Below are 27,120 nucleotides of genomic sequence, written 5' to 3' on the forward strand. Positions count from 1 at the left end.
TAATTGCCCCTTTTGTTTTGTCACAAAACCTATATGTATCCAATTGGAGGAGAGGTATATGCATACTAGGAAAAAGAAGCTAATTCTGTCTTGCGGTTTTGGTTTAATCGTCGTTATGCTTGGTTATTTTTAGTCATCATGAATACTACAGCTTGAGTTTTCTTTCCCATGGAAATTAAAACAGAGCTATATTTTACCATAATAGAGAAATGGCAAACTCTGTTACCTATGATAACTCAGTTCTTAGTTATATGTGTTTAGTTATAAGCTGCAAAATGATAGATGAAGCCATTTTTTTGTTGAACGTGAGAGATTATAAAGATTAAAGACTGTGGTGACTTATCAAAATCTCTAATGCTTCCATTTTGCTGCTGCTTTTAATTCTTATCAGTGACACAGCATAAACTCCAACATATTGGATTGAAATGCCATTTATTTTTATATAGTCCCACTATTGTGCAGAAAAATATTGAATTTTGTAATTCAATGAACCAACATCCTACTGAGCATTAGTTATAGAGGCAAATAAAACTCAATATGCTGTGTCATAATGGAAGATAAAATTAGGGAAAACAGTTCACCAGCTTTATTTGGAGTGGTAGCCAAACATAATTTGGCCCATAAAACATGAGACTCGTGCATTTTTTGATAGGGGAGAAATGTCCTAATTGAATAATATGCAAGCCATAGTAACAAATTATATCAATTACTGCTAATATTGGCTGTTATCAGAGTAATTCAACCATGTGAGAGAAGCACACTTGGTCCCACTGAAGCCATACCTATTATATTTCTCCCCCTCAGATTAAGACGGGAGTGTCTCATGAGTAAGCATTCCAACTATCATATGGTATTTTCCCCATGAGGCTGTGCCAATGGGGTAACTTTTCATGGCAAATTTTAAATGTATGAATTTGAGCTGTATTGTGTGAGTGATAATATTCTTGGTGCACACAGCAAAATGGCAAACTCCCATGACCCACTGACGAAGAAATAAGGTAGTCTGAATGATGCGAAATGGTCATCACAATGGCATGCTGCCCATGAAATCATATCCGAATAGCTATAACTGTGTTGTCTGCTGTAGCAAAAATGAAGTGCCTTGTTGCATCTTGAACAGAGTTATTGTAGTACAGTGGAACCTTGGGTTACAAACACTTTGGGTTACAAACGCTTCAGGTTACAGACTCTGCTAACCCGAAAGTAGTACCTCGGGTTAAGAACTTTACCTCAGGATGAGAATAGAAAGCGCACGGTGGCAGAGGAAGGCCCCATTAGCCAAACTGGTACCTCAGGTTAAGAACAGTTTCATGTTAAAAACGGACCTCCAGAGCGAATTAAGTTCTTAACCAGAGGTACCACTGTATTTAGAGTTTCAGCAAATGCAGGCAGTAAGCAAAATCCTTGGGGTGTGTGTGTGGGTGGGTGGGTATAAAACTGAGAGGAGGGCAAATGGCAATGAAATGCAGAAGGTGCAATGTTTGCTTGTGTTATGCACTCTGTCAAAGGCTGATGTGTATTGGGAGGTGCATCACATTGTTCAACGAATCTTTGCTAGACTTAGCACACAAAGGCGTAAAGGTCAATTCAGTGAATACGATCTAGAAGAAGACCTCAGATTTTCCTCAAAGACACTATGTTTATATTCTTACATTAAGTACAGGTGAAACTCAAAAAATTAGAATATCGTGGAAAAATTCATTTATGTAAAACAATTGTTTTCATTAGCTACTGGAGTTTAATACCGTGTATGAGATAGACTCATGACATGCAAAGCGAGATATGTCAAGCCTTTATTTGTTATAATTGTGATGATTTTGGCATTCAGCTGATGAAAACCCCAAAGTTGAGATTGTGAATTTGGGGTTCTCATCAGCTGTACGCCATAATCATCACAATTATAACAAATAAAGGCTTGACATATCTCGCTTTGCATGTCATGAGTCTATCTCATATATTAGTTTCACCTTTTAAGTTGAATTACTGAAAGAAACGAACCTTTCTATGATATTCTAATTTTTCGAGTTTCACCAGTAATTTCAAAAATATCTTCGCTGAGGTGTGTCAGGAGAAACGCTACGTAACTGCAAGAAGATTTTTAATTTCCCCTAAATTGGCTCCCCACTGAGAAAACAGCCCGGGTCATTTTTAAAAGAATGTCTGAAAGGAAGGAAGACCTCAAATAAATTAATATTAGCTTTCTGGACTGATCTAAAAGGATCTGCTTTCTAGCTACTCTTTCCTTCTGTCTCCAGTCACCTAAACATCCATCCTTTTGCATAATGTGTGGATATCTCAGTTTGGTTTTACATTGTCGATTGTTTTGCTGCCCATTCTCTGTGGATTGTTTTTATGTGCACAGTTTAGAAATACAAATAATAATAATTTCCGCTTTGCCTATCTAGATGAATCAGGGGTATAATGACAGAACAATCTCATAGGACCCAGAGGCGGAGCTAGCTGCCCACAGGGACGGGGCTAGCAGTGAGCTGTAAGCATCCGGGGGGGCACTTGTGGCGAGCAGCGAGCGTCCCATGGGGGGGTGATGTCACCCCCCCAGGGATGACACCCGGGGCAGGGCAGGCTGCACCCACCGCTCTCCCCTTCCTCTGCCAGTGATAGGACCATAGGAAGCTGCTACAGAAAGTGAATCTTTCCCATCCCTACCTGGAGATTCTGGGGAATGAATCTGCAACTCTCTATTGCTGAACTACAGCCCTTCCCCTGTTCATTCTCCTCCATGTTCTTCTTGCTAAGAGGAGTCTGCTTTCTTTTGATGTTTTGCCAGCCTACTTTTTCTTTTCTTTTAACTTGGTTTTTTTTTAAGTTAGAATTGTCCAATTATAATTGCCTAGAAGCTATTTAACGCTGATGTTGCCAAAATTACTACATCAGATTTCATCGGCTGTTTTGAGTCTATAATAACGTAATGGTTTTAACCATTGCAAAGTGGCCAAAAAAACAAAAAACAAAAACCCAGGCCTCGTATATCCTAGTCCCTCTCTTTTGTGTGCTCTTATGCCATTAAATAATTCAGGTTACAACATGCCAGGACTTTCTCTTTCACAGAAGAAACACACAGTCACACGCAGCATTGCTGTTCATTTAATTGGACATTTGTATTCTTTCCTAACAATGCCAGAAATATACAGAAATGATTTCACTTAGATTTTTCCAAGCATAAAATGTAATGACATAAACTGGATTAAGCATGTAATATATCTGCTGCCTAGCCCCACCCCCACCCCAAATTTACTATTCAATCATTTTAATATAGGCCCTGTATCTATATGCGTACACAAATGCTGACATTGTCGGTAGAGATGGACTAGCTCCCTTTGGTTTGGTCAGGTACATCAAATCCAAGTCTATTTTAAAATAAATAAATAAATAACCTCTGCCTCCAGTTCCAAATTTGGAACTGTTGTGCTCCTGATTGCACCACTATATATCCCCAGGGAACTGGGTGCTGCAGCATAGATAACAAAGAAAGCTTGCTTGTGGTTTTCCTGGGAACATCTCCCTAGCTACTGTTGTAGCACATGACGTAGAATGACACTTGTTAATTCAACAATCTTTTTTTTCTTTGTTGTTGTTCTTACATGTAATACAATCATGGAATGCATTCCATTAAGAACGTAAGACAAGCCTGATGGATCAGGTCAATGGCCCATCCAGTCCAGCATACTGTTCTTACAGTGGCCAACCAGATATATGTGGGGAGCTGGTGTCAGAGACTGGAAGGACACTGATGAATGTGCACTGGAGGAAGGGGGGATGGAGTCTGACTTGAGAGAGGGGGTCAGTGATTTGTGGGGAGATGTAGTAGCAAGGAGGCAAAAGTCGGAAGGAGGGGAAGCTTCAGAGCTGGAGGGTGGAGCACCAGATGGGAGACCCAGCCAGATGGGCGGGGTATAAATAGTAAAACAACAACAACAACAACAACAACAACGCAATTTAGTTACCATCACTGCCACCTGTGGGAGTGCGTTCCATAGTTCATGTGTTGCAAAAATATTTTCTCTTATCTGCACCAAATATTCCAACATTCCTCTGAGATATTATTGGACACCAAGTCCCATCAGCCCCAGACATGTCCAATGGTTATGAACGAAGGGAGTTGTAGTCCAATAACATCTGAGGAACACAGATTAGCAAGTTCTGCCCTATAGTTTTGAGACGGGAAAAAAAGGGGCAGGGAACACGAGAGATTTTATTATTTTACAAGCAATAAACAGAGAATTTTTCTCCACCATTCATCATGCAAGGCTTTGGGATCAGCTGATAGAATGTAGTAAAATCAGATTTTTTTTTGTCAGGAGCTTATGTGACTAGAATTATTAGTATTTCCATCAGCAATTATTAAGGAATAAATTGCACCTAATAGGCTAGCAGCATTGTAATTCTGAAAGAGTCACTCTTATTTAATGAAGAGACACAAGGACTGCTTTCTTTAAATAGTAAAATGTTTTGTTTGATTAAACGTTAATGAGATTTAGGCAAATAATGACCGCTAGTTATTTATATTCAATTGACCGACTATTTCATTATTGCAAATTATGATGTCTGAAAAGTTTGTGGCACATTGCATCTAACGAGATTGCCCACTAAAACAAAGTCACCACTGGAAGAATTGTGTATCTAAGGTTGCAGGTCTAATCACACGTTTATGTAATCATCTTCATCCAAGCACATCTATCAGGATTTAGTAGTAAATTTACATGGAATTTACTTCCATGTAAACCTGCTTAGGTTATCACCCAATGGTTTTGAGAGGACTATTGCATGAAGAATATTATAGAAAACTCCCACCCTGCTTTCTTTTTTTACAGCCAAACTCCACTCCTGAAGGTATATGGGAGGTATAGTCCTTGTTCTTCGTGCAAAATGCCTGGATTGAGGCCAAGATGTTTTTGGACCAGGTTTGTGGTCCCTTATCCTATGGGCAAGTCCTTGGTCCTATTTTTCACATTTTGTTGCACATTTAAACAGCTTACACAATGTGACCTACTTATGAAGCCAATATAACGCATGAGGAAATAACTTGCACAAGTCACGATACAGAGGTTTCTGAGTTTGGAATGTACCCTGCTCACAAAGGTTGATAAGACTCTGCCCCCTCATTGTACATGACAGCATTCTTGCAAAACGTCCACTTGCATAAACTTCCAAATGTGCAGGTCAGATGCGGCAGGTACTATAGCTCAATCGGTTTCCTGGATGTGCTTGTATAGAAGCTTGTGAAGAGGCTTGGATGTTCATTCAGAGAGTCTTCATTGTACTCCACCATACTCTCGCCTTAACATTTTAGATGGCAGCAATATCAAGGCTAGCATGGGCCAAGTAATCTATATGACCAGAAGTATAACAGTGAGAGTTGTCTTATACTTAGGGATGGGGGGAGAATTCGGTTTGTATACCATCTTCCCCTAATTTGCACTTCTCAAGGTTATACACAATCTGAAATGCAACTCTCCTTAAAAATCTGCATTTCTTCAGGTTTTGCATTGCGGTTCTCTAACCAAAATGGTCAATACATAGTTGATGTCATCCAACTTTGTGCAAACAAGTTAGGATAAACGCTCAATAAATGGGTCATCTGGAAGCAAGCTAAGGTACCTGAGTTTGATGGCATTCTACTGCATTTTTTTGGGGGGGGGGAATATTTATGATAGGGTATACAGCATTTCACTCACCTTCTTTTTGTTTCATTTAATATGTGTATCAGTGAAATAAAGTTGTAGAGGCAAGCTTTGCCCTGTAACTATATTACTAGCTTCTGTCTTGTTTTATGACATAAAAATCTAACATCAAAGAATGCTGTCTGGGAAATGCCCAGACTTGCTGGCTTCAAAGAGCCAAAACTGGTTTTTGGTGGGGGGTTTTGTGCACCGGAAATTATTCTATGGCATTGTGCATTGCTACTTACCAAATCAGTAGAAAGCTCCAGGCAGCATTTCAACCGGCTCACAGCACAGCGATAGGTCCCAATGAATTCAGTGCAGCTTCCTCTCAGGTAAATGTGTATAGGATTGCAGCTGCAGTTTCCTTGTGAGCAGATGGTACAAAAAGCTTATGGTGGTTTTGTATGACTAGTCTTCATTCAGCACCAGTCCTTCAAAAGCAACAACATACCTTTGCTGCTTCCAGAAAACTGAATATTGGTAGGACACCAAAGCAGACTTTGTTACGCAGTTTATAAGAAAACAGGTGAGAGAAACCCGTCTTTTGGCTTTACCACCAAGGAAAGCAGGATGTAAGAAATTCCTTACACATAGATAATTGCCTTGTTAGGAAGAAAACTAACCTCTTTTGTTAACTGAACATTCAGTTATGTGATTCCTCCACAATAGTAAAGGCTAGCACAAGTTTACATTCTTATGTCCTGTTTTGTGACTTGACCACACAAACTCTTACTGGCCTGATTCAAATTTTCCTCATTCTCCTCCCCCACCCCCTGTTTCTGTTTTACACACATTCTCAGCAGAATCTTCTTCCCAAACCCAATGGGCCACATTTCAGGCTCCAAGAACATCAAGTAACCATCCTCATGCTTCAGCCAAGAACCTTTTAACTGTAAAGATATACAGCAGCCCGGAAAATAGTCATGTTTTCACTTTGAACAGATAGAACTGTGATAATATTGAAGAAATCATTGAAGGAGAAAGCAGTTTTAGAAGTAATAATATCCAAGAGCTGAAGCATTAGGTTAGAAAGAAGAAAAGAAGTGTCTGCCTTAACATGTCAGAGAGCAGCTAGTTTCAAAGTTGAGTTGTCAAAATTCTCCATGCTTACAGTTTGTCTACAAGTAGTAATTGGAGACAAAGTGAGCCTTACTCTGATGGGAACAAATCTACCCCACATCTCCAAAATATGTCTCCTCTTATCAGATTTGCACCAAATGTCACAGAGAATAGGGTTTACTTCCAGTGAATTAAAATATAAAGATGGTACATTTCCCTTAAAGTTAGGGAAGATTCCTCTAAATTTAAGGATGTGCAATTTGTACAGAATGCCAAATACCAGTTCATTCAAATCTGTAAGACGACATCTAGTGTCTCCCCCCCCCCAATAAAATAAATCCTGGAGGTAATTTCCCCACAAAAACATTAAATGACAAAATGGTTGTGACACTAAAAGGTGGCGTTGAAATCAGGTGTTCCATTTGACTGGCAGGGCTACAGTTTCTCAAGAGTCATTTCTATGTCTCAAGTGAAATGGCTGCTGAGAAAAATCTATTCATGGTGGAACTAAAGTGGTCATGACAGCTTATCCTTAGTTTATCATTCACAGCTGGTGAACTAAATGAATTTATGCCAAGTAAGCTCTTACTTCTAACAAAGTAACAAAATAAGGAGATAATTGCAAAAGAAGCTTAAGCTTTTCAGAGTTTGATGCAAACATATTAAATGGTGTGACTGACCCTATGTAACACCATAACTGAACTCATAAATGTCAGCAAACATATTCTTTAAAGCAATCAAATATCTGGGCAGCTACAAATTCCACAGAAGAAAGCAAACTGTTCTTCTCTTGCTTCAACATCAGTGGTGAATCTGGCTTACCAATGCTTGGATTCTAAAATAAATTTCTGGCACATTTTATGAGCTTCAGTAGGAACTTGAGTGAAACCTCACCCTAACCACTGTAGCTTTGCATGTATGATAGGCTTGGGGTTGTTTTATTAGGAGTATAAATGCCACTGGATGGAGCTGAATTTGGCTGAGAGAACATCAAAAAACTTTGATGACAATTGACTGTCTCTCAACAGAACAACAGAACTTACTGAAAATCCACTTGTGATGGAAGGTAACTACATTTGAGCTTTAATGTTCCAATCTTAAATATTTGTTTTGCAATAATATTAATAGAAAATTGACATGGCATTGTGCTTTGTGAGTTTAATATTTGGAACAGCAGTTGGACGCTAATTGAATAGGATGCTGAGTTGCTGAGTTATTTGTTGGTGCAGCTATTGTGTCAATAGCAAAGGCATAGGGAAATGAAAATTGCTAGCATGAACCAGACTAATGGTCCATTTAGCGCATGTTAACTGGATGTGCTAAGGAAACTCAAAAGAAATAATGAGGGCATTTGTTTCCCCCTTCTTTGAATGTGGAGGTTCTGTTTCTGGCTATTGTAGCCAATTGTCTGATGGACAGGTGAACATACGGAAAGTTTAAGAAAATATGCAGATTGCTTCTGCTACATAATTAGGTTGTCATTATTCACATCCTTATCCCATTCTGTATGTATAGCTCAACATTTAGCAGTCATAATATTTTATATTGTTCTGATGGCTTTTTAGATTATATTTTTAATGGGTGGTATCCCACGCTGTTACTGTGCAGATGGAAGGCAGTCATCAGTGGAATGGGAAGGAATGCAATTTTAGGTTATTTCCCTTCCCCCAATACCCCCCTCATGCTTTTCTCTAAATCTGCTCTAGAATGTTAGGGAAGTCCAACTTTATGGAGCAGATCTGGTAAGATTGAGGGGGATGGGAATTTGCAAAACAAAAAACCCCACCTCCTTTGCCATTCTATCAGCAGAACAGCACCACTAGATTTCACCCTTTGCATATTTTATCAATGCCATCAACTGCTTTAGCACTTCTGCAGTGAAAAAGGTCCATAATCATAACAATAGCAATAATAATTCAGGCTGTGTATCTGGCAAGAAGAAAAATCCTATTAATGTGTCAGTTTGCTCATTTGTTGTATTCTGTTTCTGTAAGAAATCTGAGATCTAGGCTGCCTGTGAGAAGTGGGGGATAGGGGTTGTTATGCTGTCCAGAGCAGCAGGAACAGCATAATAGCAATTAAATCTAAGATGGCAGAGAAAAAGTAATGAGAGCCAAGGTGCTAAAATGAGCACAAAGACAACATATAGCACCCAGTATGGGGGAACCAGCTGTGCTGCCCCAAATCGGGTTAGGTTTATATAATCAGAGGCAATAGGTTGTGCTTCCATCTAGTACAGATACTTTTAAAGGAAATAAAATATTGTCTTCTAGTGAATGGAAGCCAAAGTTAGGTGGCATGAGAGACATAATCACTACAGTGTGACATTGAATCAGTACTATTAGAAGCACAGCTCTAAGATCGGAATTTGCTAATGTCCTGCAGTGCATGGCAAATAAGAACTTTACATACTAAACTGTGCATGCAAATCCATGATTAACCTGCAATGTCCCTTACATTGACTTTGCGATTGATTTCATCAGTGCATTTCCAGACTCATGCAGAGCAGTTACACAAGAAAACTAATGGTTCTGTACAAAGGGTTGCAAACCTGACATTACACAGTATTAGTAGAAGAAGATCAAAGCTGCTTAAACTTTGCACCTGAGGAGTGTGAAAATGTAAAACTCTGTCTCCTGCCATTTTTCCCTTTAAAAAAAAACAGCTCTTGAAATGCAAGTGGAGCAGAGCAGAATATTGCATACATTTGTTCAAGGAGTTTCTAAGACAGGATAGAAAACACACACACATAGGCGCAGAGATTTAGGTACATAACTTCTAGATGGAGTGTTCTAGCAGCTTAAACCACAAGAGTGAGGAACCCGAGGCCCCTCAGATGTTCTTGGACCAATAGTTAGGGATGATGGGAATTGTAGTCCAATAATCTCTGGAGGGTCACACATTTCATATCCCTGAGTGGACGTGAAACATAGTAAAAGTATGATGTATGCTGACATTAAATTGTACACTCTAGAGAAGAAGACTCCCCTTGGGAAGCTGTGATGCTTTTATCTCTCAAAACAGTATAGTATTATGCACCTTCTTCTAACAGTCAATGAATAACAGCATGTTCCTGAGGGAAAGGTCTTAATGGTATGTTGCAGCAGAGACAACACCTTTAGGTGACATCTTGTGGCATCTAAAAGATAATAAATTTATTGTGGCATAAGCTTTTGTGGGCACCTTAATCAGAAGCATGATGTAGTCCTCTAAGGAAGCAGACAGTAAACTTCAGTGTTGTTTAATTACTTCTGTTGCTTAACTTGGATGGATTATACAAAGCCTCAAAACTTTGTTTAAAAAATATGTTAACACTAAGCTCCACAGAAATTCTTAAACAAAAGGTAATAAGGGTTGTATATCACAAATTCCTCATGGAAAAACTATATAAAAGAAAATGAAATCCATTTTAATCTTCTGGAGCAACCTTTCAGTCCAATAAAAGAGAGCCCTCTCTTTCATTTGTCAACACCTTAGTTTGTTGATTCAAATGACGATTTTGATAAATGTTAATAGCCACATGTAAAGAAAGGGGGTGGGGAGGAGACGGACAGACAGGTGTGTTTGTGTATGTGTTTGTCACAGCAAAAGCATAGAATGGAACCTTGTGTTCCTTTAAAGAAGCATTTGGGTTCCATTAAATGCTTAAGTTTAACTGATTCAAGATGTACTTTGTGGTGCTCAGCATACCCCCCCCCCGGAATAATTGTGTGGATTACAATATGATGTGGAAATCAGAAAAAGGGACTTTTTCATTAAGGATAATGACATGTCTATTCCTTGCGGCTTGAGAATGATTAAAAGAGACATAAGAAACTAACACAGAAACAAAAATGTGTGCATATTTATTGCTTTCCTTAGCCTTCTTCACATCTTCAAAAGTGTGGCTTGTCAATGTGTCACAGTGAACGGGTTTGTGGCAGCTCTCCTCCCTCTACTCCCTGCACAATGTTTTGGTCAGACCTGGATACACAAAGCTGGTGCTCATATATACTCACATGTTATGTAGGGTCTGTACATGTGCCCGGTTATGAAGACATAAAAAAACATTTTTATGAAAATATTATTGGGGGGGGGGCTGGTTCCAATTTTTCACTTGCTGCAGAATAAGTACAACATCGTAATAAAAACTGGTATGTTAATCACATTCAACTCAGAAATTTTAATTAACCACCACTGTCTCGTTGCTGATGTGCTTCACAGGTTCACATCAGAGCTAAACAAAACTACGGTACACTCATTGGGTTGGACTCAGAAGTTCCTTGCATAAGAAGACAGATATGTTTGTTTCTCCTGAAGTTACCCCTAACACTCAGAATCAGTGTTCAGAGAATATTAGAGCCCCATACTATTTATGGAGCAGTGGAGGAGAGGTTGGAAGCCCCATATCACCCATGGTGCTGCTAAGTTGGGGAGGGGTATTAAAAAAATTATTTTAAATATTCATTAATCGGTCCCATCATTATTTGTTTTCCTGCAGTCCTTGAGGTGAAAAATGTAGACCTAAACTGTGCTCAGAACTGCAGCAACCACCACACACAGTTTTTTAGTTCTAATAAACTAATTGTGAGAAGAGGCCAGCTGTTTGGGTTCTATGTGCATTTCCAAAACCGGGATTGGGATGATGACAAGGACAAGATCACATTCACGGTGGCAACAGGTACGGTAATTCTCTTATATGATAACAAACGTGCTCCATAAAGTCACTGGAGATCTTATGTTAAAAGCTTTAGTGTTTAGGGAGAACTTCTGTTTACTGTATTCCTAATGGTTAAGTACCACCAATTTAGAGCTTTTGTTACAATCAGGTGGTATGTGAATTTTGTTAAATAAAATGTATCATACAGGATTGATGATCTTTGAGCTACTTCATACCTATTTTCTCTGCATTAGCTGATGTTGGCACTGTTATGTCAAAGAGTCATGTTCATAGAGTCCTGCAGAGCTTTTTCTTTCAAAGGAGAACAGTGAATGAACATGAAAAAAATTCATTTTCATGGAACTATTCATAGAATTCCCTTGATACACTTTGCCAACAATAGATGGCTCACACAGATAACCCTTCTGAATATTTCAGTAAGCAAAAAACAACGTATGTGTTGACTTGTGCAGCTTTAGCCTATGCTTGTTTACTCAAAGTAAGTTTCTGTGATTTCAGACAAGGTTACTCCCAAGTAAATAGGCATAGGATTGCTATTGCATTGAATGTATGGGGTGAAATTGCAAAAACAAAAAACAAAACAAACCACCCAAATATATATTTATAAAATTCCATGCAGTTATTAGAAACAAATGAAAAGAACACACTCCATTTACTTTCAGAATTTAGTAAAAAGAGATCCATACATATTGTATCATGTTTATTCTTTGATCTTCAGAGGACCTTAATTCTATAGATATAAATCACTGTTCCTCTTTGGAAGCCAGCAATTATCTTCATTCATTCTCCTATGCTTCTTTGTAGTTCGGCATCATGTTAATCTCAGAAATCCTATATAACGTTTTGCATCTTTATTCTTTCACCAACAATGGTAAATAAGTTTAGGCAAAACAGTTCTTGCATTCATTTCCTCTTGGAACAACTTTCTTGAATAGGTCCGAAACCCTGCGAATCTCTCGGAACAAAGAGCACCTTTCCTTTAGGGAAATGTCCAGATCAAAGCCATTGGAATGCTTGCTACAAACTCCATAATGAACAATGCCTCCATGTCAGTCTGTTCCCTCCCGCCGGTGCCTGTATTGGCTGCTACACTCTGGATATGTGTCTAGTGTCATGTGAACACTCAAGCACCCAACATCTGGGAGACTTTTATGTTCTCTTCAACCCTTGGTGTTCCGGTAAGAATCAATAAGAAACTCCTTGTCTGGATAGTGTTGCTAAGTAAGTGCCTGCAGACACAGACAATTTGTGAGAATGTGTATTTCGGTAGTAGTAGTAGTAGTAGTAGTAGCAGCAGCAGTAGTGGTGGTGGTGATGAGGACAGACTTTTGGGTTGAGTCAGTAAATATATATATATGCAGATATTAGGCTTGGGAGTACGTGGGATATTAACACATCACATGCTTGTACACAGAAACAAATATACTGTATTAGCACACTCAAGGTAGTATCATATGATTAATGAAACTCTGGAAATGGCATTAGACTTTTTTGTATTTAATTTTTATTTATTTTTAATTTTTTTACAATTTGGAAAAAAACATTTTACAAACTTATTAATATCCAATGACTTCCCTTCTTCTCTTTCCATGGTTCATTTTAAACATCTTCCATTACAGCATATTTTACTATAACCATTCAAGTCAGTTTTCCATTTTTACACCATTCAAACATTAATTACACTGTTGAATTTATCTTAATGCCACCAGCGTTTTCAGTTGTATACAATTATCTTTCATATACTGTATTCAATAAACATTTTCCACTCTTCTTTAAACATATGTTCTTCTTGCTCTCTTATTCTGTGTTAGACCTGCAAGTTCTGCGTATTCTAACATCTTAAGTTTTCTCTTTGTCTGGGACCTCACTCATTTTTCATTTTTGGGCTAACAAAATACGGGCCTGGTATTAGACATATTTTTACCAAACCATTCCTTCAACTGTAGCTATTGAAAGCATTACTGCAAAGCAGCCATTTTGTTTATCCATTATTTGATGAATTCATTTGCAGCATATAGATCCAAATTGGTTTGCCATATTTAAAGCATGCTTGATATTCGAGGCCTGTCCCAAAGGTATGGTAATAAGGGGTCATTTACATATGCATCAAAAAGATCCTCATCACAGCTGAACGCATGAACTGCCTGTACTGGGAAAAATATAAATATCATGCCTAATCTGGTATCTCAGAGCGGGTGTAAATTATATGAAAATTCTGCCCTTGATATTGGAACTTTTTCAGAGACCTTGTCTATATTGTTTTCTCAGATGACCCTGTCTATTTAGACAACCAAGCCCACAGAGAAGAGTATGTCCTGAATGAGCATGGGATTGTATTCCAGGGGCTTCCCAAACACGTAACTTCTCATCCATGGCATTTTGGACAGGTAGATGCAAGATTATGGCTCTTGAATGTATTATGAGTTGTACCTTAGTGTTTAGATTAGCTTAATTATACTCTTGGACACAAATTGTCTATGGAAAAAGAGATGCACATAAAGTGCTTTCTATGCAGTGGATGCAGCCAGTGTTGCATATTTAAAAGTAAAATCCCCATGCACTCTTTCATGGCAGTGAGCCCTGCTGTATCAGTAGGAGTTACTTCCATATAGTTACTTCCATGTACACACAGTTTCACAAATGGAGGGTATGTTCATTGACTTAGTCCAAGGTGATTTAGTCCAAGCCTGTAAGTTAGTCCTTTGTCTGAAAGCCTCAGTGAAAGATAAATAGGAATATTGCCCAGGCAGCAGCTATCCCGGTCTCCAAATAAACAGGTGTTTTTAAAACAGGTAGAAGCATACATTTTTGTACCCTTAAGTTTATATAACTTGGGGCCGAATTGCAAGTGAAATCCATTGAAATTAGCTCTACTACACACGTTACACAATCTTGTGCATGTTTACTCAGAAGTAAGTCCCACGGTGTTTGATGGGGTTTGGTCTTGAGTAAAGTGTTTAGGGTTGTGGCTTCAATTTTGTGAAATTAGTGGAGTATCTTTCCTAGTAAGTGTGTTGCCTTATTGTACATTCATCCTAGTAAGTGTGTGTCATATTGTACACTCATCTAATGAATAAGGATCCCCAGATAGGGTAAAAAGCCACAATAAACTTGATAAACTTTATGTCTTTTTCTTACAGACAGGGATGGCCTTTAGTAATATGGCGTCCTGAGTGAGGACAAAATTTGGCATCCCCGCCGCAAATGTTTCTTATTTTCACAATAATTCCTTTTGGTACAATTGCTTTTTAATGGATATTCTCAGTAGGTACCCATATAAATATAAGTGTAAGATGATGATAATGATAATAATAATGTTGCACCCCCTTGCCTCAGCACCCTGTGAGGGGGAACTGCCTGAACTGCCCTAAATCAATCGCTGCTTCATTATTTGCTTAAAATGAAATAATAACCTTCATTGAAGCTTTGCAGCATGTACATTCATTTACATTTTAATAATTATTTGCCTAACCAGTTCAGTTAGAAGTTTCATGGGGGGGGGTGGAATTTATTGGTTGTCAGCTCTAATGTAAAACCATCCTGTTCACATTTCAAAAATGGCACTAACTCAACAAAGACACCCCCTTTGACTTGAAAAGCAAAGTAAGAAGCAGTTATTTCTACTTATATTTAGCTAACCTACATTTCTTGGTATCAGCAGCATTCTATTATTATTATTATTATTATTATTATTATTATTATTATTATTACCTCACATTTCCAGTTCCACAGATTCCTGGCAGTCCAGTAGTTGTCCTCTGCAACAACAGGGAATTTTTTGTTCTGAATATTTGTGAAACATATGGCTTCAAAATGAGTGCTCATATTTTTTGTGTTTAGTTCCAAGATGGCATTCTGGATATCTGTTTGAAAATTCTGGACACAAATACAAACTTCCTTCGTGATCCTGGCATGGATTATTCCTGTCGCAATGATCCCGTGTACATCAGCAGGGTGTTGAACAGTATGGTAAAGTTTGAGTACAGGACGTTTAATTGACTCTTGTGGATATATTTGCCTATAACCACCCCTGGCATTGGTTTGCCTCTGTCTCTCCAGTCATTACTAGTGGCTGGCTCATCACAAAACTGTCAGCAGGCACAACCCCAGAGAAATTCCTAGGAAATGTGTGTTTGGCTATTGCTAAATTGCCCACTGATAGTCAGCTTTGCAAACGTGACTGTGTGTGTCTTTGTTAATGTCGGGGAAATGGTTGTTAGGATGATTGGAGAACAACAGTACATCTCTTAAATGGCAGCCTCCTGGCCCCAATAAATATTTCTTAAATCCCTGGCAGCAATAAGAACTGCAGCAAATGTTTATATATAAATAAATATGAAAAATCACCCACCATCACCATCTTTAATAAGATGCAGATGAATTTCTATACCTAATAGTTTTCTGCCATGTTTCAGAAGCCCAGCTGACTTCTCCTAGACACTAGGCATTTGGTGTTGTTGGTTCCATGCTGTGGAAGGCTGTTCCAAAAGAGATTTGGCAGGGATCCTTGCTGACAATTTTCAGATGTCTCTCGAAGTTCTTTTTATACTACCTGGCCTATTCAGTTGTTTAGTTCCCGCCCAAGATGGGCCAGTCATTTTTATGATTATTTTGCATTGCTTTTATGGTTTCTTAGTTTTGCACCTGTATGCACTGCATTGATATTTTATATGAGTGGGTGCTGTGTAAATATTTTTTATATTAAAAAACAACAACTGGATTCTGGATGGTAGGATTAGAATCAAAGAGATGAAAGTGATGAAATAATATAAAATATCACCATAAAAGCAGCCTTCTCCAATATTGGATGTCCCAATGTTGTTGGACTACAACTTTTGTTATAATTTATAACTAAAATAATAAAACAATAAATTATGTTATAATAACAATAACAATTACAGTGGTTCCTCGGATTACAGACGCTTCAGGTTACAGACTCTGCTAACCCAGAAATAGTACCTCGGGTTAAGAACTTTGCTTCAGGATGAGAACAGAAATCATGCAGCGGCAACGGGAGGCCCCATTAGCTAAAGTGGTACCTCAGGTTAAGAATAGTTTCAGGTTAAGAACGGACCTCCAGAACGAATTAAGTTCTTAACCCGAGGTACCACTGTAATGGCATGCCAAGTGGTTGTGGATGATGGGAGTTCCAGTCTAGCAGCATTAAGTGACCACATTGGGAAAGGCTGATAAAAGGAGGTTTCAGGATGGAGGAGGGAAGACAGAGAAGAATATGGCCTGCAATTCATGCACCCAATGCTTCAGTATTGCTAAATGTATGGACATATTAGTGACCGGATGAGCACCATTGGTAGCTCTATGGAAATATTTCGGAGCATTCTATCGGTGGAATATAATAACAATATTTTTTTGAAAAAAGAAAAGAGATGTGCGTTGCTATTTATTTTTAATTTCTCTGGAGTTTTGTCTAAACAGCTCTTAGTCAAATTTAATTTCTTCACACAAACACACATAAAAAGTCCTGTGCATGCAGATGATGTATTGAGTACCAGTGTAATGTATAGTGAATCTTAAATTCACTTACTGTGGAGTGGAGGAAAGTCAGAGCACAATGTGTCATTGCCCACCTAAAGGGACCACCATTACTTGTTCTGATACTTCAGGCTGAATATAGCAACTGAATGTGATCCAAACTCTGTTTTCTCTTTGTCTCCCACCACCACACCTTAAAAAAAAAGCCTGTACAATTTCAACAGGGATTTGCTTTATTTAATTTTGTAAAACAGCATGTAGACGACTGATTCTCTGTAAATATTTATATAAATGTCCATCTTCTCATGCCAAAAAGCAGAGAGCAACGGCATCTGAAAAAACAGTATGCCTACTACAGGTGGGTAGCCGTGCTGGTCTGCCATAGTCGAAACAAAATAGAAAATTCTTTCCAGTAGCACCTTAGAGACCAACTGAGTTTGTTCTTGGTATGAGCTTTCGTGTGCATGTGAGCAGGTGAATTTGTGCCTTAAACTAATGCATTTACATGCATATCTCCCAGGTCAAGATTAATTATTTCAGGTATATGTTAGTCACATACTGTTGCCTTTTATGACAGGGATGATCACTGTGCATGAAGTGATGTATGTTGATTCCATGGAATGTTCAAGATGGGTATGGCAAGGATATTACTCTTGAGCAGTGAGCACCAGCACCTTTCTGTTTTCAGATCTGTTGCCATAAGAAGAAAAGCATTCTGAAACTTCCACCCAGTAATAACTACTTGCAGGGACACAATCCTTTAATGTGGAATGGAAGTGCCCCTATCCTCCGCCAGTGGTTTCAGAGCAAATGCAAGCCTGTCAAATATGGATACTGTGGGACTTTTGCTTCGGTCCTGTGTACAGGTAGGGCGCATGAATGGTCCTAACAGAAAAATGCTTTCTCAGATGCAGATGGCAACTTTTAAATTCAACAAAAAATTAAATGGTGTCTGTTTGGTGTGGTGGGATGGCACCCAGTAATGTCAGATAAAGAACTACCCCCCCCCAAAAAAAAAGAATGCTAGTTATTAAAAATGTAAAGAGTATAAAGGTTGAAATTCTACTATTTCTACATAGCTCAGTTGGTAGAGCATGATATTCTTAGTCTCAGGGTTGTGGGTTCAAGCCCCACATTGGGCAAAAAATTCTTGAATTGCAGGGGGCTGGACTAGATGAGGCTTGTGGTCCTTTCCAATTATTCAATGATTCTACTATTTCTACCCATGCATGAACATTTAGTAAGGGAGTATAGCAACATTATAAGGAGGAAAGGAAGTATATTTTAAAAAAATGAATTCAGGAGGGTAGTCTTCTCAAGGAAAGGTGTGAGACTGAATTGTCCTGGTATTTGGTATGCAGTGCTCTCCATCATGCCCCGGAACATAGGAAGTGCTGTCTGTCAAGTCAGATCACTGGTCCACCTGGCTCAGTATTGTTGTTGACATGAACTGAGAGCAGGTCTCCTGCATTTCAAACAGGGCTTTCCCCCTTCACTTCTCTGGAGATGCCAAGGATCAAATCGTTTTACATAAAAAGTATGTGCTTTACCACTGAGCTGTGGCTTTCCCTAAGCACAAGCATGCTTGAAACACCATGGCTATTTCTGAGCAGCACATTACTTTCCAGTGTGCAGAGTCCATGTGCTCCCCAAACCTATTGACTTTAGCATGATAACTGCATGTTCAAAGCTGCTGCTCTCTAAAGCAGGAAAACAGGAATAGTCCAATTTGCAGTACCGGTAGTTTAATATAATCTCGTCAGATGGCAAATGTTGGTACCTTTAAAGGCCACAGGTTACTGGCCACTAGGGTACTCCTGGCATTGGGTTTGGATGAATCCTGAGGCAAAGCAGAATGCCTTGGAGTTATTTTGAGCTTGTCAGTGGCAAAGTAGGTTATCTGCTGAAAGCAAAAGGAATGTTTTTTTAGAGTTCCATAGCCAGTGGGGGATGATAGAAGAAGTGAAAGCAAAGACCAGGAAGAACTTCATTTATTTACTAGCTTCATTTGAAAACTTTTACAGGAAATATTCAAATAATATAAAAATACTGTGAACATTAGATTTACATTAAACAGGATAAAGATGAATGAACAGTTGAAGCAACTGGGAAATTAACTGTAAGATGTGCTTAATATTATTGGCCATTTATACTAGATAAAAGTAGACAGTAAAAAAAAAGTCTGCCATATACAGAAATGTCTGGGGTTACAGAAACACATTGCCAAAGCTGCAATAGGCTATTTTCTGCCCTGATGTTATAAAACCATCTGTGCTGCTGACATATGTTGCTGGTTAGATTGTCAAATAAATATACAGAAATCAGGGTGAAGCCAATTCTTACTACAAAAGCCTTAGAATCCATTTACAAATATGTCACTGGGTCATATCATTTCCTAACACATTGGCTGTTCATAATAGAGGTAACATAGTAATGTGAGACTGTGTACAACCCATACATTTAAAACACATTCCTTTCACCAAAACATCCTGAGAATTGTAGTTTGTTAAGGATGCTAGGGACTGAAGCTCTGTGAAGGATAAACTACTGTTTTCGGGATTCTTTGAGGGAAGCAATGTGATTTAAATGTATGCTGTATGCAGACTAATGTTAAATTGTTCTGCACAAACAGGATTGAAGCCAAGATTTGCCAGCAAGAAGTAAGAAGAAGGTATCTGCATGATATGAAGTAGTACAAACTTTAAAAACAAAGGGAGCAAAAATAACTCAATGGTCCCTCTCAGTGACGTTTAACAGTCAGAGGAAGTTGAGTATCAGTTAGAAAAGAAAACCAGAAAATTGAGAAGGGAACAACTGAATTACCCAGCTTGAGCCCTTATTAGGTTAGCCAATATTGTGTCATTCAGGTACTCATTGACCATGAGATCTGACAATGATGGGACACCACATTGTGATGACACCTCACTGGCTGCCCTTGGCTTACAACATCCTGGAAGAGGGCAGACTGGCTGGAACGCTGAACAGAAGCAAACCTGTTAGGGGCTGAGCCTGCGTTGCAGTGGTATATACTGGTATGTGTTAAAAGAGTCATACTCTTTCAACTATAGATACACTTGACTAGGCTTTCCTTGGAAATAACACATGCAGTTTGATAAGCAGATGGTTTGTTATCTGAAGGGCATACCTTGTTTCTTGAACTACCAAAGTCTATGTAGCCTGAGTACATATGGGCTTTGTTGCAAATAGTTACATGGTTTTTACTGAGTTAGGAAGACAAGTTTTCTGTCTCAGTGTGTGTGTGTGTGTGTGTGTGTGCAGAGCATACAATATCAGTGTTTGGGTATTTCATCTGTTTACAGTTATGAGATGTTTGGGAATCCCAAGCCGAGTCATCACAGGCTTCTATTGCCCTTTGAATGCTGTTGATCCTCTCACTGTCCAGGAGGTTTATGACTACACAGGCAAAACTTTAAGTGGCAAAGAACACATCTGGTAAGTGAGCAACAACAGAGATGTTGAAGAATAAAATCAGAACAGTCCACTGGAGAAGCTTCAGCATGAGAGTGACCAAGGATTCACAAGTATGGCTTATGACGACTGCACTTATGATGTCCACTCTATCAGCTACAGTCTCCATTGTAAAGTAATAAAGACATTCATTTTCTTTAAAAGTAGTTACTTTCTTGGAGCCCTAAAGTCAAATTAAAATTCTAAATAAATAAATGTAAATCCAAAAGCATTATCTGTAAATGACTCAATCTTTGTACTGGCATTCCATACAACATGTGATCTTTTATCCTAAATCCTGAATGCTCAGGTTTCTTCAGAATTAGCTTTGTATTTCGACACAGAAAGTGTCTGAATTTCTGTATTCTACAGGGTACATCATTGCTGGAATGAATCTTGGATGGCCCGAAAAGACATAAACCAAGCAATGAGTGACTGGCAATATCTGGATCCAACACCTATAGAAACTAGTAAAGGTAAATGAAGCCTATTTTCCAGGGCTCTTTTTTCAGCCCGAACTCACCAGAACTCAGGTCTGGCAGCTCTCAGGTGGGCTCCATTGCCATTATAAGAGAACAAGGGAGGCATTTGTGGTGAGTTCTGGCACCTCTTTTTCTAGAAAAATAGCACTGCTCTTTCCCAATCCAAAGATAATCATGTATAAGAATCATGGAGGAGAGAGATGGATATTATCTCCATTTGTATGGCAGATTGTAATATGCCTCTTCCTCTAAACTCTGAAGTGCTGGTGAGGCTGCTTTGGTAGGCAAGAAGCCCCAGTCCACACGGAAGGTGTCCAACCAGTAGCTGCATTGTAGGTACCTCCCATATGGTCTGGGACTCAGCAGCATGGGAAATGTTAGTGCTTCAGTGGTTTCCATGCTGTCAGCCAGCATAATATGAGTATTAGTCCCACAAATTGAATTCGTCTCATACCGACAGCAAAAACAGGAGATTTAGCAAAGCAGTCATATATGGCTGGTGTTAAGCTTGGCAGGTAATAAGTTGCACGACTACGTTAGATTGCAACCATCATAGCCATTTCCCAAGTGCATAGATCAGGGATAACCATTATGGTGTCCCTCAGATGTTGCGGGTGCTGGCTGGAGCTGATGGGAGTTGGAATCCACCAATATATGGAGAGTACCATTTTGGTTATTCATGCCTACAAACGTTCATAGCAGGTTCTTTCTTTCTTTCTTTCTTTCTTTCTTTCTTTCTTTCTTTCTTTCTTTCTTTGGATGAAGCTGGATTCTCAGGGATTGCCAGCTGTATTGTTAAGATAAATATGGATCCCTAAAGTTTAGGATAGTGATCAACCAGAATACCATTAAAGAACATGATTGTCTTTGTTTACCTTAGGATCAGTGTGCAGTGGCCCTATCTGGGTCAAAAGCATCAGAGATGGAGATGTGGATACTGATTCTGATGGCCCTCGTGTATTTTGTATGCTAAATGCAAGGAGTACAGCCTGGGTTTCTCAAGGTAGAGGCAAGAAGACAAAACTGCACTGTGATATCTGGCCTTGTGGGCAATGTATCAGCACCAAGAGTGTTGGAGGAGATTTGCGTGAGGATGTCACTGATGCTTACAAGCATGAATTAGGTAATGACCAATTTTAATGAGAATAACTGAAGTTTAACATGTTGATATAGTAAAGTGAAAAGTGATCATTGGAGATATGTTATTTGCCCCCAACCAGGTTTTCTGCAAGAGAAAAAAGCCTTCTATAAAGCTTGCAGAAAAATCAATTCTCAATACCTCAATGCTCCCAATTCTGAAATTGACAAAGATATAGCATCCCAGAGAAACAAAACTTTGAAAGACACTGGGATGACAATGAAATTTAAGATGGCTAATTGTCCCCTTTATGGTCAAGATGTTCAAATAAAGTGGATGCTTGAAAACTTGTCGAATGAGACTAAAGAAAGAAAATTCAACCTTTGTGCTCAAGGAATGATATATAATGGCTGTTCACTGGATCCAATCTGGAAAGACTGTGTGCATGTTACACTTGGCCCCAAAGAAGGTAAGTCTTATCTATTTATTTAACTTATTTATATATGTATACTGTCTTAATGCAGCATATCAAAATAAAAATATATTACAAGGCCCAGGGACATAAGAAAATCTTCATCTGACACTCAATGTTTTGGTGTACAGCAGGCATGGCCAAACATGGCCCTCCAGCTGTTTTGGGACTACAACTCCTATCATACCTAGCTAACAGGAGGGCCGAGTTTGGTCATGCCTGGTGTACAGCAACCCCCTGCTGCCTCAGTTTAATTAGCCAAAAGCATGAAAGTAGACAAATGTTTTTGCCTGGTTCCTAAAGATATGTAATGAAGGTGCCAGGAAGACCTCCCTGAGGAAAGATTTCCACAAGCATTCCATGAACATGGTGCTACAATCAAGCAGCTTCTTACCTATCTCGTATCAGATGGTAGATGTACCTGGAAAGACACATTGAGATTTTTGTAACATAGATTTCACTTGGGAAACATGAACATGCAAAAACTGCTTTGGAATTGCATGTAAAACACTCTCAGAGTTGTATCTTTGTTTCAACAAATAGCTGTATCAGATCTAGAGAATGTCCACCATCTAACACTCTGATCCTAAAATCATTACTTGGAAAGAAATCCTACTAATTTATAGAATTTACATTTAGGCAACTCTGCTTAGGCTGCAATTTATGACAGAGTCATCCATCCTTTCTACAGCAGGCAGTAGACCCACTTGTTCTACATTACTGACGATCATTTAATAATCTATCACATGAACATTTAGATTTGGTTCCGTAAGCGATAACATGTTTCACAAAATAACCTTCCTCAAACTGGTGCTCTCTGAAGTACGATTCCCATAAGCCCATTCTAGCATGTCTTGCATGACAGTAATTGTTTTCAAAAACATCTGGAAGACATCAGGTTGCGGAAAGCTCAAATGATTTGACTTTTATGTTATTGTTTATCTTTCTATTGTCACAATTTCCCTGCAAATGACTCACTGATGAGACTCAAGCCAACCCTTAGAATGGAGAGGAATTCCTGAAATTTTCTAGAATGCAAATTCTGACTCTAAAAAGTATGTTCAATACATTTCAATACATTTTGCCTTGCAGTGAAGACGATCAAGATAGAGATACCCTATGAAAGTTATGGCTCACACCTTTGTGATTATAATATTATGAGGGTAGCAGCTGTCTCAATGCCAGAGCCTAAGGGAGAAATCATGATGGTGGAGAGGGATATCCTGATTGACAGCCTACCCATTGAGATAAAGGTAAAGAACATTTGACCCTTACAGTGAACTAGCAATGGCAGTCTCAGACAATTCGGCAAGAGGATAACTGAAGTCAATATCTGTTTACCTTGGAGGAGAGAGCATAAAAGATATATATAATATTTTTGTGGCATTTGCTTGTTTTTAATTTGTAATGTTTTCATGGTGCTAAATAGTTCATATCGGGGGCGTACCCAGGATCAAAACTAGGGGGGGCAAGCCATGGTGGGCCCCCCTTTCAGGAGCCGATTACAGTGAGGGAGAGCACGCATACCGTGCACCCCCTCCCCAACCCGCCCCCGCCCACATGGGCGGGAGGGCACTCGCGCGCCGCCGGCGCAGCCACTGCCACCCATGCTGCTCCCAGGTGGGCTGCGAGCCGGCTGCCCTTGCCTCCCATCCCACGCGGGGAGCCCCAGCTGGAGCACTGGAAGGGCGCGCAGAGCCCCACGCCACTCCAGCGCCATGCCCCTCATCCCCCGCTCGCCCCCCTCCTGAGGGGTGGCCAGCGCTGGAGGGAGGTGGCCCCAGAGGTGGAGAGGCGGCATGCCAGGGGTGCTGGAGGGATTGCCGCGCCACGGCGGCCGATCTGCCTAAGACGGCCCTGCTTACCTCCCCGCTCTCCCCTCCCCAGACTCTCCCCGGACTCTGCTTCTAGGGGGGGGCAACTGCCCCCCTGCCCCCGTGGGTATGCCCATGGTTCATATTTCAATATTGTGTGAACTGTTCAGAAGTCTTTATTGACTGAGGGGCAAGGGTCAGCAAATGATCTAAATTACACACACACTCACACACTGTAGAAGAAAATTGTATGAAACAGCAAACCTACCATTCCACATCAGATCCCTATACTGTCGGATTCCCTTCATCTGTGTGTGAAGCGCCAAATCTTTTGTGTGTGTGTACACAAACACAAACATACAGAGAACAGTAGTGGCTTGTGTGGTGTGGCAGAACCATGAAATTGCCCTCCTGTTGCCAGTATTGCTACACCTTACCTGAATGGGGATGGGACAGGGCAGAAGCCATGCAATGAACCAGCAAGAGCACCAGTTCACGCAACCTATCTTCACTCTGTACCAGCACTATCAAGGTAGCTCTACCTCATAACACTGGCTGCTTACTGGCCATACACCTGCCTATCTCCTCCCTTTAGCTGGAGAGGGTGGAATCCAATTCTCTTTCCTAAGATGCCTTTTCCATTCTAAACATGCAAGATACATCACTACATCAAGATACCATTTCCTAACACGTATCTCCCACAAAAACTCACCAATTGACCATTAAGGATGATTACCAGTAATTTACCTAATGGTCAGCATAAGCAATATACTGTGAGCCAGTGTGGTGTGTGAGCCAGTGTGGTGTACTGGTTAAGAGCAGTAGACTCGTAATCTGGTGAACTGGGTTCGCATCTCCGCTCCTCCACATGCAGCTGCTGGGTGACCTTGGGCTAGTCACACTTCTTTGAAGTCTCTCAGCCTCACTCACCTCACAGAGTGTTTGTTGTGGGGGAGGAAGGGAAAAGAAAATGTTAGCCGCTTGAGACTCCTTCGGGTAGTGAAAAGCGGGATATCAAATCCAAACTCCTCCTCCTCCTCCTCCTCTTCATATAACAATGTAAAAACAAGTTTAAAAAATTAAAATAGTCTAGTAGCACCTTAGAGCCCAACTAAGTAAAAGGTGCTACAAACGATTTTTTTATTTTTTAATAATTTTTAAAATTTATTTTGACTGCCTCAGACCAACACGGCTACCTACATGAATGTAAAAACAAGTGCTCATTTTTTCCAAATAGGTTTTTAACTATCCGAAATTGAATGCACCATGTTCAGCTGAAGTCACCTTCTCTAATCCCCTCAAAGAAGATCTCAAGAACTGTGTGCTGCACTTGGAGGGTTATGGACTGTTTGGTGAGCCAATCGCTACTGAGTAAGTTTAGCCACAGTTTTGGTTTGCATCTACCTTGAGGTTATCTGTGGTTCTTTTTCCACCTTCACTCTTGCTGTCAACTATGAAGTTCTATACTGTAGTTTTAATGACAATGTTCACTGAGCCTGCGTGTATCCCATGCATTTAAAGCACATGATTTTTCCCAAGGAATTCTGGGAATTGTAGTTCACCCCTCACAGGGCTACAGTTTGTAGCACCTTTAACGTATTATGATTCTCAGAATTGCTTGAGGGGGACTCATGTGCTTCAAATGTAGTGTGTAATGTCATTCATGACATCCTGTAAAGAGGTCAACTCATCAATCAACCAAAGGTGGTTTGCCTAAATCAGGGGTCCCCAAACTAAGGCCTGGAGACCAGATCTGGCCCAATCGCCTTCTAAATTCGGCCCGCGGACGCTCCAGGAATCAGCATGTTTTTACATGAGTAGAATGTGTCCTTTTATTTAAAATGCATCTCTGGGTTATTTGTGGGGTATAGGAATTGTTCATATATTTTTTCCAAAATATAGTCTGGCCCCCCACAAGGTCTGAGGGATAGTGGACCGGCCCCCTGCTGAAAAAGTTTGCTCACCCCTGGCCTAAATCATTGCATGTACAAATATCATCACATGCACTCTCTCTCCTTTATCTCTTCTGCAGACTGGGAACACTGGCTGCTAATCACAAGGCACAAACATGCGTTGAGTTTACTCCATATAGGAATGGCAAACACCGATTCATTGCCAATGTCAGCTGCAACAAGTTCTGTAACTGCAAAGGATATGCCAATGTAGACATGGGGAATCCCCCAGCAACCTCTGGAGAAGGAGGAGCCTAAGTAATACAAGAGGGAAAACACTGAATCTGTAAATAATAAATATATGTTTTGTAGTTCTATCATAAGGAGTTGGATAAACTCAAGGTGTATGGTTTGTATCTTATATGTATCTCACAGAACAAAAGAACTTTTTAGGCTACTTCACAAAACTCTACTGACCATTCCAGAAATGTGTTTTGACAATTGCTGGATCATTATTTGCTCAAATATAATTTGCAATTTTTCCTGAGAATACTGAAATATTTCCACATTCTGCAACTGACTTGTAACATATAAAATTACACATGTATTTGAAAGATGGTTATAAATCCAGACATTCTTAAAGATTCTAGATTCCAGTGATGGAGCAGGGTATTGTTTGATATATTTGTGTTCATGCATATATTTTAAATGCCCATCTACTTATGTCAAGCTATATAACAAACCCAACTGAAGTAAATGGGAATTTAACATGAATTATGAAAGCCTGTATTGTATCCCTTGCTAGCTGTACTTCACAATTTTACATTAAAATGTTCAGAGAAGATCTAAGACACACAGAACTCTCAACTTGGAGCACTGCAAAAATAAAAGTAGGTTAGTATAAATCCTGTGATCACTTTCCACAGCCACATTGAAGCATAGCTGTCAACTTTTCCCTTTTTTTTAAAAGGGAAATTCCTTTATTCCAAATAGGATTCCTTGCAAGAAAAGGGAAAAG

General features: G+C 39.5%; 2 protein-coding genes across 2 annotated transcripts in view; both read left to right on the top strand.

Moving 5' to 3' along the window:
• Nucleotides 1–20,353, top strand: part of TMX3 (thioredoxin related transmembrane protein 3) — a 53,084-nt gene extending 32,731 nt beyond the window's left edge. Inside the window, exons 17-22 of the mRNA XM_033154824.1 lie at nt 11,224–11,403; nt 12,339–12,581; nt 13,672–13,790; nt 15,244–15,372; nt 17,585–17,762; nt 20,217–20,353. Coding sequence (XP_033010715.1) covers nt 11,224–11,403; nt 12,339–12,581; nt 13,672–13,790; nt 15,244–15,372; nt 17,585–17,762; nt 20,217–20,353 — 986 coding nt within the window. The remainder of the gene's footprint in view (nt 1–11,223; nt 11,404–12,338; nt 12,582–13,671; nt 13,791–15,243; nt 15,373–17,584; nt 17,763–20,216) is intronic.
• A 411-nt stretch (nt 20,354–20,764) lies between these two features.
• On the top strand, nt 20,765–26,479 carry LOC117049774 (protein-glutamine gamma-glutamyltransferase 5-like). Its single transcript, XM_033154693.1, has 6 exons — nt 20,765–20,840; nt 21,727–21,969; nt 22,067–22,393; nt 23,489–23,649; nt 25,448–25,581; nt 26,243–26,479. The coding sequence occupies exons 1-6, from the start codon at nt 20,765–20,767 to the stop codon at nt 26,418–26,420; spliced, it is 1,119 nt and encodes a 372-aa protein (XP_033010584.1). The 3' UTR covers nt 26,421–26,479.
• Nucleotides 26,480–27,120: the final 641 nt, after the last annotated feature.

Source organism: Lacerta agilis, chromosome 7, assembly GCF_009819535.1.
Source record: "Lacerta agilis isolate rLacAgi1 chromosome 7, rLacAgi1.pri, whole genome shotgun sequence".
NCBI classification, from domain to species: domain Eukaryota; kingdom Metazoa; phylum Chordata; class Lepidosauria; order Squamata; family Lacertidae; genus Lacerta; species Lacerta agilis.